Here is a 13590-nt window from a genome sequence, read left to right on the forward strand (position 1 = left end):
TGTGGTGCTATTTACACTCTACTGCTCAATGGTCAGACTGAGGGAGAAATTCAAACTTGCCTTTCTGATCAGGGTATCACTGCAGTCCATTGGGCAATGAAAGCGGTTGATGTAACCTTAGTATCTACATGCACTTCTTTTCCCATGTTTGATATTGTTGTGCTTCTATTAAAGATCGAAGCAGGCTATGAAGTCATCATGGTCTGACCTAACATTCCAAACCCAATGCATTACTACCAGTGTTAACATTACAACCACAGTTTCATGTCCTGCCAAAACATGGCCAAAAGTGTTACTTGTGGTAGGGATGCTCATGAATGCAATTGATTGCCACCTTCTCCCCATGGTATTATTTTCCGAATGACTTGGCTGATGTCCTCTTGGCCCTCTCGCCACAAAGAGATCATTTTAGCTAGGTTGTGTATTGGACATTGTCATTATAGCCATTGTCATTTGTTAGGTGGTGATACACCATGTCTATGTGCTTGTCATCGTCAACCTTTCATGGTTTGCCATTTCCTAACCAAATGCCTTTTTTTAAACACTTAAGTTCTAGTGTCTGTCTGCCATCTGAGTTATTGGCTGTTTTAGCGAACAACCTGCAGGCTGTCAGCTTGTAACCTCCCCCTCACTTATCGACCTTAATGACAGTGAAAAATTAAACCGCGTGTACCTAATGGGAATTTGGGAAAAGCAATTGTCACCGAAGTTAATCTGTCTGTAAAGAGGGAGGAAAGGGTTACATCTAAATGAAAGGAAAAATGCAAATGAAATTGGTGGAAATTAATTTTGAGAAAAGGGTAAAATTAATAAAGAAAGTAAATGTGCGGTAGTCACGTTAACAATTAATTGGCATTAATTAGATATTTGAGATTTGGGGAAAATTACGGTCGCCAGTCCTATGGACAACTACTATAATAACTGAAAAAGAAAGGTTATTGCACATATAATTAGCACTAAAAGCGTGGCAACTGTTGTGTGAAAACTGAAAGTTTGTCAGAAGTAATAAATTTCGCTACATTCCGACTTAATTTAGCAAAAGAATTAATTAAAACTGGAAAATTGAAAGTTAATTTAGTGACTGGAATTAATAACGAGATTTGTTTCTGAAGCACTACGAAATTCAGTAAAATAAGGTTAGTCTTGGGCTACCTCAACAATCATTTCAAAAGCTACTTGAATCTAAGCAATTTAGAAATAAGAGATTTAACTTTGAACTTGAATTAAATGATTCTGAACAATTAACAATAGTAAAATTTAGTACATACCAAGATGAGCTGCAGTCACAGGTAGGCTAAAATATGGTAACAAAACTCGCACTCTTAATTTGTGCTTGTGTAATCTAAATATTGTAGCCAGCTATGAATATTTTAACTGAACTTTGAAATTAAAGCAGTGAAATGGAATGATATTATTTTAATGCTGGCGTTTGAATTTCAACGACACTCTGGTTCATTCCGGAAAAGGAAGGGACACTGCTTGATAATGCAATTGGGACAATGAGCAACAAAGGTTCATGCTAAGTTGCTGTATTTTTGTGATGCAACAGTTTTAAAAGCTGAGGTCTGCCATACAGTTCTAAAACTTTACGTGCTTCCAGTCTTCCTTGTTGGTTGATCGAAAGTTTGAAGCCGTCGGTCGAGGAGGTGGCGACAGTCACTCATTGTCGGCCGTCGCTGTTGCAGAAGCTGGATGTTGGCGCGCCTCCTTCTTGACACGGTCACCAGGCGAAACGGGCTCTTGATGTGCGCCAGTTAATGCTTCCCGTCCGCGACACCGTGTCAGAAACTATCATAGCAATTCGAGCGCAATTACATGCTGCCAAACCCGAAAGCGCGGCAAGTCGCAGGAGCGTCGCACAACACACCTGCTCCACTGCACTACTCCAGCCAGACTCCCTCTGCTCTGCCCGCACTCCACGCAACAGTGTTAACACTACCAAAGATCCTTAACACTTTGGTTCTCCACACGACCTATCGATGTAGTCGTTCGATAGCATAGTTTTCCCTAGGCCAGACCCAGCGTAAAAATACAAATAATATTTACAAAACAAACCAATTATACATCGACATAAATGCATAAATAGTAAAACAATTACAATATATAAAGACACAGAAATGTCATATCTTCAGGTAACAAAATAAGGAAAGAATTCATAGTAAAATAGATGGAAATAGGAGGATATGCATTTCCGGGGTTACAAGCTGCAGTTTACTTTTTATTCATCGTAGCAATGTGTTGAAAGACATTTAATCTTTAGTTTAGGACCTCCTTTGTCTCTGTGCCATATTTAGTGGCTCTTTCTCCATGAGGAAGTCCTTCTTCTTAGCTCTCTTTCCTTCTGTCAATTGGGCTTAACATACCTTGTGACATCCACCACAGACTTTTTACCATTTGTGGCAAAGGTGTAACAAATGCAGCCTGTGTGCTTTAATGTTTAAGAATGGGAGAACAGATGTTCATGACAAAGAGAGATCAAGGCAACCTTCCATCTTATAACAGGTGCACTCAGACAGAAGATAGATAGCATCATTGTAGAGAATCGAAAATTCATGATAAGCATTGTGCATGGTCAATGTCAGGAGGGGTGTCATTCAGTAGTGCATGAAATAGTCACTCAGCACTTAGCGTACCACAAAGCCTACACACGGCGAGTGCCACACACACTCATGGATGACCAGAAAGCTGTGAGAAAGGGTGCTGCATTAGTGTTCATGGAGCATTGTTAAATGGATGGCAAATCATTCACTGACTACATTGTTACAGGAGATGAAACACAGGTTTCCCTTTACATTGCTACAGTGAAGTGACAGTCTATAGGTTGGCATCATCCTCAACTGCTTCAGAAACCACACAAGTTCAAACAAACTGCATCAATTCAATAACCGATGGCGTCTGTATTCTGGGACAGTGAAGTGGCCGTACTCATCAATTTCCTTGCAACCCAACAGTCAACAGTGATGCATAATGTGCTACCCATGAATGTCTTTCTTGGGCAATCCACAACCACCAAAGAAGCAAGCTCTTATGTAGAACTCTTCTGTCGCATGACCATGCATGTTCACATACTGCCCAGCAGACAAAAGCCTAGCTGCATGAGAAATTCTGCTGCGCAAGGCAACTATGTGGAAAATTAAATAAAGTATTTGCCAAAACATGTACATCCAGTTTCTTTGTTATTTTTAAAGAATATCTTGCTATTGAAAAATGTTCTTTACTTTCTGGATGTCCCTTGTAAATCAGACAATGATGATGGAATTAGATTTGGAAATGCTATTTGTGCAGTAACATTATAGCCAAAGTAGATAGGATATAAAATTCAGACTGGCTATAGCAAAGAAAAGCAGTTCTGAAAAGGAGGAATTGGTCAGCATTTAATATAAATTTAAGCCTACAATCTTTTTAAGGTATTTGGAGAGTAATGTTTGAAAAGAGAAGTTAAATGGTACTTGAAGCCAGCGATGGAATACTTGGGTGCTAGCAACCCATGACGTGAGAGGACTTCTGCTGCTTCTGTGTCACAGCCATCAATGTGACAAATCCAGATCGGACTCTAAGAAGAACTGTAGATTGACATACTGCCAATTATGATAGCCAGTCATTGCATCCATTCCAGATAATTTGGCACAAGACACTAACTCCCGCAAAGTCAGTGAGCTGTAGCAGCATTTAAGTACGGCCAAACCAATCCATCAGAGTGTAATGTGATGCCCACTCTGTGTCAACCAGACTTGCCGCCATCACCACTGCCACAGCCAGGCTGCGAACGAGTAACCTTCACCTTTCTGCCAAGTCTGGCCAGCCAACACTTTGGCAACACCATTTGCCACACCGCTGGTACATTGCAATCTTCCACACTGCAGAAAGCCACAAATGGAGCTGGACCACTGCTGTCAGTCCAATGCCAGCATACCAGAGATGCCAGCTCAGTATGCTGTCTCCGTAGCAGCATGTGTGCACTGTATACCGTGCTGTGTTGCCTGCCACTACAGTGCCAGAATAAATATTAGGTGTACACAGAAATACAGTTGAATGGCTGTATGAATTGGCGCGGTCAATTAAAGAATTATTTGCTCTCATGCCTATCCACAGCCACTTCCGACCAGTCACATGGTGGATGTATTAGTAAAGAAATTATTAAAAAGATATTTTATTCTCACCAGTGCCTTCTTCTGATGTGCATGTCCAACCCACCTTTGTCAGAAAATTGTTCCCACATCCAGATTGTGTAACTAACGTAGAAGTATGGAAAAAATTGGGGAGAAAAAAATTTATGGCACAACTTGAGTAAAAAAAAGGATCAGTTAATACTGCACTTTCTGAGACATCAAGGAATCATTTTAGTATTGGAGGCAAGTGTGAGGAATAAAATGGTAGAGGGAGACCAACGGATGAATACAGTAAGCAGGTTCAAATGTATGTTGGTTGCTGTAGTTACTTGGAGAAGAAGATGCTTGCATGTGGTGAGCTGCAGCAAATCAGTATTAGGACTGAAGCTGTTGATATAGATGTGCTGTTAGTAGGGGATGACGTGGGAGAGTTGGCTGTAGCATGGAATCCAAAGTAAAACATTTTTTAATAGTTCTTTAAGAGAGGAAATGAATTACTGAATAAAAAAATACAAGGTGCCATTTAAACAAGTCATACCGCTGTTCATATCTTTGTTAATAACAAAGCTACAATGAAGGCAATCGTGCTGATTGATGTCCCCCTGATGGCTAAAGAACATTTGCTTGAAACATTTTGTAATTTGCATCTGGACAAACAGTTATTTAGGGTGGTCAAGATAAGTGGTACACCCTGTATAAAGTGTGGGTGAAATTTTGAAATTGTTTTGGCTGGTCAGTGTGTTTTATCACTGCTTGCAGGATAACACCCTTTAGGTAACTACAAGCCAACCAAGCCTCATTCCAATCTGAGTTTCCCAATTCATGCCCTCCCCTTGTAAGAAGCATGCTAGATGATATTTTTCAATAGCCAACCTCTTTTCTCTTCTTTAGTTACAAGCTAAAACCTACATTTCAGATGTACTACCTACAGCCGTGAAATGGAAATTTCGAGAAAAGCAATTACAGGTGAGCGTCCCAGCTGAGTGCTGACCAATTTGTGACTGACTGCTCATCTCGAAGGTGTGGCCTCATAGTTACAGCTTCCCTTAAAGGAAAGTGCCATGGCTAATAGTCCAGGCTTACAATAGGATCATAAACCAAAGTTAACAAATTGGTATACTGGCAGAGATTAAATGTTTTATTTTTCCAGATTATGAATTTGAAAGAGAAATAAAATAATCACAGTATAAAAGGGAAATTCCAATGAGAAATTTGCTACACATACTAGATTAAAGGAGGATAAGAACCACCTTGGTTCATACACGAGAAAGATGCCCTGATCTGTTCTTACCTTCAGAAGGTGCAGTGCCCAGTACAGCACATAAAAATACATAAAAAAATAAACAAAAACCAGTAATGCTATCTTTTGGAACCACAGGTTTATATAGGGCAAAGAAGACGAAATTGTTAATGGAAGTTGGAGAGGATGGGCTGGTTGGTCAGAACTCGATCAGGTGACACATTAACATGCAAACAGGCAACCACTGTAATATACTTCTGTAAAGTATTACCCATTGGGAAGGGATTACTTGGTTCTAAAAGCTAAGAATAATGCTTGAAGGGAGAATTATAAAAGATAGGTGGAAGGTAGGCATATAAAAGCCTCAGGCATCGTAAGGACACCCAACTCCATGCTACCACTTCGTATTTTTGTGACTTTCTGCATATAATAAATCAACCTTGAAAAGGTTGTGAGAGTATGGTGCAAGGAACTGACCAATTTGGGTTCTCAGAGTGGTGTCTACCTGGGCTGTAAGAACTAAGGGATGATTGTAGATTGCCTGGCTTTTGCAGATGACATGGCACTGACTGTTGATTCTCTTGAAATGGCAACAATGCAGGTAAACTGCCTCAGAAAACAGGCAGCCAAAGTGGGTGTTCAAGTGTCGCTGGTGAAAACAGAGTTCTTCGCTAACATCAAAGAAGCTAACAAAGAGATGTTACTAGACCAGGGAAACATCAAAGGACTGAGAAGTTTAAGTACCTCTGCAAATGCATTGAACCCAACCTATCAGGAAAAACATTATCCATGAGAGTCAACAAGTTGGAACCAGCCTATCGACTGACTAATAAAACCTACAACAAAAAATGCCTCATGCAACCTGAAACTTAAGCACTACACATCAGCCATATGACCAGAAGCCCTGTATGCCATGGAATGTCTTTCCATGAACTGGAGAGGTCTGATGGAGAAGTTGGAAGTCAGAGAGAGAGGAGAATCTTCAGGAAGATCCTAGGCCCAGTAGAAGAAGATGGGAATTCAGAAGGTGACATAACTGAGAGCTCTATGAACGTATTGAGAGGGTCTGTGACTGTGCTAGAAAAAGAAGGGTAGCTCTCTATAGTCATTTTGCAAGATTGCCTCCAAACAAATTGACCGACCGTCTGTTCACCTTCTGGCAAAACAAGAAGGTTCACACCACTCGGCTGACAGAAACTGAAAAGGACGTTAAAGAATTGGGAATAACTGATCTCAAGAACAGGTAGTCTGTGAGACGTACCCTGAAGAAAGCCCGAGCATTTCAGGAAAAGCCGAAGGAATGGTACTCCCTGACCAGGAGAAAGGAAGGAGTTACATCGGCAGTGGATGTGACAGTACTGGGTAAATATTAAAGCCCAACAGTTGAACAAGCGTGGTCCAAAGTAGGCCCGTTCGAAACACTAAGAAGTAGAAATCAACTAATAGGACTAACATGAAAGACTAACTCAGCATGTCAGCATGTGTTTATAACAGCAAGGGGGGGGTGGGGGATGGCACCACTTCTTTGAATCAGAATTCGTAGCTCATCTAACGAACTATGAAATAAAAGATGTATTTTGTCAGTTGGTTTCACGCATTTGATTTGTTTCATTAATCATTGAGACTGAACAAGTATGACATGTTTTTCAGATATTTTTCTACATGTAACAACATATAATCATAATGATACTTCCAACATGAGTTAAAAAATAAATTGGCCACTACTGTCAGCATTATTGCTCTTCCTACTGTTACTGCTACAATGGTTACTTTTTATGACTGATGTTCTTTTGCAGTTGCAAGATCAGAAGCAGATTGGTAGCTGGAGCACAAAAAGCAGACTGACTTCACCAGTAATATACGACAAAGCAAACAAACAGTATGTGGGTGTGTTCCACTATAACCAAATCCGGACATGGACAGAGAATGATGACAGGTTGGATAAAGCAAATAAAATAAAGGTAGGGTCATTAAAATTTCTTTCCTTAATTTGGTACTCATTTTAATAATACTGTAAGTGTAAGGTATAAAACACTAATGTTTAAATGTTTTTCAACTTAGTTTCAGGAACCCATAAACTGCATTTTGTCATCTTCTGAAGAAAAACCTCCCATTGTTCTTTTCAAAAATGGTCGTGTGTTACCATTAGATGCTGTTTTGCAAAAAAGGAAAGAAGACACCCAAAAGCCAGTTTTGGCATCAGACGAAGAAATTGAAGATTCCTATATTATATCCTCTGAAGGAAGAAATTACGTCACTTTTTTAGCACGTGACTCAAAGGTATGACAGTCATAGTAACATAGTTAATTTGAAGTGTGATTGATACTTAGAACAAAATAGTCTCCTTGTACAAAAAAGGATGGGATGCTGGTGTTACGATTTTGGGAAACTAAGGTTAACTATTACAGATGTGGCAAAAAATATAACTTATTAGTTCATTTCAGCACTGATCTGAAGTGAAATGTAGCATTTTAACTGTTGTGTGTTATTAGAGTGGATTAGATATTGTGGAATCTGAACCTTTTTTCCCATGTGTTGTTTGAATACTTTGTGCCTTTGGCTAGAACTAGGAAATCTGACATGCACTTCTGAATTTTACAAAACTACTGTTGCACACACCTAAAATAAGGCCAGGTAAGAAAGTAACCCTAGTCAAAAAAATATAATCAGGAAATACTTGAAAAAATCATGATTTGCCAGTGTGTGGCATTCTATGTTTCTGGAGTTCTAAGTTATAGATTTCTGGTTTTCTTGTGCCCACCACTGAAACTAAAATCATAATACAGAAGAAGAATAAGTCAGAAGTAAGTGACACACTGATTAAATGCAGCAACATCAGAAGTGGAAAAAGAACTTGTTTATTAGCAGCAGCAGCAAGGCCAGTTTCTTAGTTCATCAAATAACAGAAGGAAGAGCAATGTACCTTCTCAGAAATCCAAAGGAGAGGTAAAGTAAACTTTCTAGGCATTGCATGTTGATATTTCAGTAAGTCATGATGAACACTCCGAAAGATTTCACAAAGGACTGTAACTAGTGAGTATTTGTCACACTCCAGATCCAGGGGCTTGGATTTTAGTGTCTCATTAGGATATAATAAGATGATTTAAGCAAAATGAAAAAGAAAATAAATTAACTGCAGTGGGTGGGATTGATTGTTTTAAATATTCTATACGGTGTCTTAGGTTAAGGTCCAAGGAATCACATGTTCGAGCCATTCATCCTGATGGACACTCATTTGCAGGTAATCAGAAAAAAATAATTAAAAAAATTGGAGTTCCACGTGATGCTGTTTAACATTAAAAATAGTAACTATTTATGGACTGGTTGAGAAAAAAAAGTACTGTAGTCTTTAAGTTACTGACTGACATGCAAAGGGTGCATGGTTTGAATCTCGTCAAGCAATGGAAACTTTTTTATTTTTTTTTAAATCTTTGTCAAAATGACTTTGGTCACTATTTTTATGCAATTAATTGGTTTACAAACAATTTTTTTAAAATTTGTATTTCCTTGTCACATCATTGTAATCAACTTATTAACTTCCTCAATTGCTCTTATTTTTTCTTCTTATATTTATTTTTCACTTGGAATATTTATGCATGTGAATTTAATTATTTTTATTTATCTGTCTTAATGTATAAACATTTGAAAATGCTGATCTGTCGATTAAAAAACAAAAGACATGATAATGTACTGTGCAGTGGTATCAAGAATGTATTCTTCTTTACAAGATGTACGTCTTTTTGGATTGCAACGGTCATACAAACATTTAAAATATAAATTCTTATTGTACTATGGACAAAATAACTTGGATGATGTTTTAAAGGAAAATGGGGACTGTAAGTAAAACAAATTTCAAGCAAAATGGGAAATAGAAGTAATGAATGCAGTGACATGGACAAAAATTTAAAATGATGAAGTGGAAGACTTTAAGTCAAAGTTAACAATAATCGAAATCTCATTAATAGGGATTCCAAGTGGTAAAAGGCTGATAGGAAGGAAAATGAAAGCAGTTGATATATCTCATACAATGACTTACATGTGGTGACAAGGGAATGGAAAAAATTGCATTTAAACCAATTAATCGAATAAAAATAATGATAAAAGTAATTTCGATAAAGATTTAAAAATAAAGAGTTTCAGAGTGCATAACAAAGTGTGAAACCACAATCTTCTAATGTGAGGTCATTACCTTAACCATTACGCTATACAACTGGTCTGTAAATTGTTACTATTTTTAGTGAAATTCTGAATTTTTTTCATTGATTACTCGCTAATGAGGGCCCACCATGGTGAATGGCTGCAGGGAGTGATTCCATGGACCTTAACATACATCACCATATAGATTATTTTAAAAAGTTGGTTCTACTGCTGGGACCGCTCCTTGTAAGTATCTGTCAAAGGATGCACAATTGGCTTTGGATGAAGAAAAATCCATTTTCATTTAGCTTTTACAGGCTCCTACAATATGTGATCAGAAGCATCTGGGCACCCCCCCCCCCCCCCCCCCACCCCAAACATGCAGTTTTGCATATTAGGTGCATTGTGCTGCCACCTACTGCCAAGTACTCCATATTAGCAACCTCAGTAGTCATTAGCCATCGTGAGAGAGAGAGAATGGAGTGCTCTGCTGAACTCATAGACTTCGAACGTGGTCAGGTGATTGGATGTCACTTGTGTCATACATCTGTATGTGAGGTTTCCACACTCCTAAATATCCCTAGCTCCACTGTTTCCAATGTGATAGTGAAGTGGAAATGTGAAGGGACACGTACAGCACAGAAGTGTGCAGGTCGACCTCGTCTGTTGACTGACAGAGACCGCTGACAGTTGAAGAGGGTCGTAATGTGTAATAGACAGACATGTATCCTGACCATCACACAGGAATTCCAAACCGCATCAGGATCCACAGCAAGTACTATGACAGTTAGGTGGGAGGTGAGAAAACTTGGATTTCATGGTCGAGCGGCTGCTCATAAGCCAAACATCACACCAGTAAATGCCGAACGACGTCTCGCTTGGTGTAAGGAGTGTAAACATTGGACGATTGAACAGTGGTAAAACATTGTGTGCAGTGACGAATCATGGTACACAATGTGGCGATCCATTGGCAGGGTGTGGGCATATCGAATGCCCGTTGAACGTCATCTGCCAGCATGTGTAGTGCCAACAGTAAAATTCGGAGGCGATGGTGTTATGGTGAGCTTGTACTTTTCATGGAGGGGGCTTGCATCCCTTTCTGTTTTGCATGGCACAGACCTACATTGATGTTTTAAACACCTTCTTGCTTGCCACTGTTGAAGAGCAATTTGGGGATGGCGATAGCATCTTTCAACATGATCAAGCACCTGTTCGTAATGCACGATCTGTGGTAAAGTGGTTACATGACAATAACATCCCTGTAATGGACTCGCCTGCACAGAGTCTTGACCTGAATGCTATAGAACATCTTTGGGATCTTTTGGAACGGCGACTTCGTGCCAGGCCTCACCGATCGTCATCGATACCTCTCCTCAGTGCAGCACTCTGTGAAGAATGGGCTGCCATTTCCCAAAAAACCTTCCAGCACCTGATTGAACATATGCATTCGATAGTGGAAGTTGACATCAAGGCTAAACACCATAATGAATTCCAGCATCACCGATGGAGGGTGCCACGAACTTGTAAGGCATTTTCAGCCAGGTGTCTGGACACTTTTGATCACATAGTGAATATGTTGAGGCATTATGTTGTAATTTGTTAATGGTTAGAGACCCTAAGGTGAACAGACAGTTCATTGTAAAGGTAATTATATGTACTGAATGTATTTTTAAGAAGTCTTTTTATTATTAATCACTTACGTGAAACTTGCTCCTGAATGCTGACAGTCATGTACGATAGTGTGCATTTACATAATGAATGTTGAATGTACACTGTAGTTCCATGAATAGGTTTACCTCAGTTGCAGAAAACATAGTCAGGTAACCTGCTTCTCAATATATTAGGAATAAAACATGAATGAAATACAGCAATTAAGTTGTTCCTTAAGTTTCATATCTTGATATCTTCTGTCTGAACCATGCAGATACTCAAATTCAGGCTAATGTTAGGTGCCTGTGAACAAAATTAGATCCCTTTGTAGCACATCACTTCAAAAGCTCCTGTTGTTTTCCAATTTTTTCTACATAAACTGAAATTTAGGTATGTATCTCAGAACTACTTTTCATTCCGAAAAACCGTTCAAATACAAAGAGCTACAGTAAGAAACTTCAGACTTATGCCTAGTGAATCAGCATGTTCAGAATGGGGTCATATCTACTGAATAAACATTGTAAGGAAACCTTTGTGTTAAAAAATTGCTGATGGATTCTCTGTAAAAGGAGTACAACAAAACTGGCATACGACACACTGCATTTTTCCTGTACAGCACAAGAACTGACCTTCATTGCAGTAGTAATGTATGAGAGGAGATAATAAATAACTAAATAAATGCAGTGTAGCAAATGTTTCATTTAGTTTAAAATAAACTGGGATCATTTGTACAGTTAATCATCAGTTTGTAATGCTTCGAGAATTTCGGGATAAATTCTAGAAACACTTGGCTCTCCACCGTCTTGAACACCCGATATTTTAATGACGAGGGTGAGAGAGCCTTTTTACTGCACCACACTCATCTGTGTGTGCTGGAGGGACAGCTGTCATGAGAAGCCAGGAGCTGTGTCAGATGAGCGGCCCCGACAAGTGGTTACCAGCAGCGCCTTGGAATTAACATCAAAAAGTCAAAAAGTGTTTGTATAATGTTCCGTGGTTTGTGGTGTCATGAAGATTGTTACAGAGACAGATGAAGCGTGTATTGTATAGAGACTCTCACTTCATGTCTTGGCTCTGTATGAGGCAGCACGTATGTAATTGTGTGGGTGGTTTGTCGATTCTGACATTTATCTTGGAACCAGTTGGCTTGCTGGAGCTTGTATGGAATAATTGTTACTTTGGGGATAAGAGCTGAAAATATATTGTTGTTGAACTGAAAATATTCTATGAGTACATGATTTATTTCTACATCTACATATGTACTCCACTAGCCACGAAGTAGTGTGGCGGAGGGCACAATTCGCGCCAAAGTCAGAGCCCCCCCCCCCGTTCCACTCACGGATTGCCCGAGGCAAAAACAACTGTCTGAATGCCTCAGTATGAACTCTAATTTCCCTTATCTTTGAATGGTGATCATTGCGCGATTTGAAAGTTGGTGGTAATAATATATGCTCTACATCCTCGGTGAAGATCCGGATTTCGGAATTTAGTGAGCAGCCCCTTCCATTTAGTGTGCCATGTAATTGAAAGTGTGTCCCACTGCAAACTTACTATGAGATATGTAAAGCTCTCGCGATGGCTAAATGTACCAGTCAAGAATCTTGCCGCTCTTCTTTGCACCTTCTCAATCTCTTGAATCAGACCCATCTGGTAAGTGTCCCATACAGACGAACAATACTCAAGACTGGACGAACTAACATATCGTAAGCTATTTACTTTGTTGAAGGACTGCATCGCTTCAGGATTCTACCAATAAACCGCAATCTAGAGTCCGCCTTACCCATTACTTGTGTAATCTGGATCATTCCATTTGAGATCATTTTGAATAGTCACACCAAGATACTTGACGGATGTTAGCACTTCCAAAGACTGGGCATTTATTTTGTACTCATACATTAATAGGGATTTTTGCCTTGTTATATGCAGTAGGTTACACTTACTAATATTGAGAGATAACTGCCAGTCATTACACCACGCATATATTTTGTGCAAATCCTCATTGATTTGTTCACAACTTTTGTGTGTTGTTACTTTCCCGTAGACTACAGCATCATCGGCAAACAGTCTAATGCTGCTGTCAATACCATCAACCAGATTGTTTATGTAAATCGTAGAAAGAAGCGGACCTATTATGCTGCCCTGGGGCACACATGAAGTTATGCTTGTTTCTGTTGAAGTCACCCCATTCAGGATGATATACTGCCCCCTGTCTGTTAGAAAACTTTCTATCCAAATGCATATGTCATCGGATGGACCGTAAGTGCGCACTTTTTGGAGAAAGCGACAGTGCGGAACTGAGTCGCAGTGCGGAACTGAGTCGAACGCCTTTCGAAAGTCGGGAAATATGGCATCAACCTGGGAGCCGTTATCTAGAACTTGTTGTATATCATGCACAAAGAGGGCCAGCTGTGTCTCACATGATCGCTGTTTCCAAAAACCATGCTGGTTTCTGCA

The 13590-nt window shown here is 39.4% G+C and overlaps 1 protein-coding gene across 1 annotated transcript in view; it reads left to right on the forward strand.

Annotated features, from left to right (window-relative positions):
- Positions 1-13590, forward strand: part of LOC126176828 (nucleolar protein 11) — an 85480-nt gene that overhangs the window by 20338 nt on the left and 51552 nt on the right. The window contains exons 2-3 of the mRNA XM_049924011.1: positions 7146-7310; positions 7411-7629. Coding sequence (XP_049779968.1) covers positions 7146-7310; positions 7411-7629 — 384 coding nt within the window. The remainder of the gene's footprint in view (positions 1-7145; positions 7311-7410; positions 7630-13590) is intronic.

The sequence above is a fragment of the Schistocerca cancellata genome, chromosome 3 (genome assembly GCF_023864275.1).
Source record: "Schistocerca cancellata isolate TAMUIC-IGC-003103 chromosome 3, iqSchCanc2.1, whole genome shotgun sequence".
NCBI classification, from domain to species: Eukaryota; Metazoa; Arthropoda; class Insecta; order Orthoptera; family Acrididae; genus Schistocerca; species Schistocerca cancellata.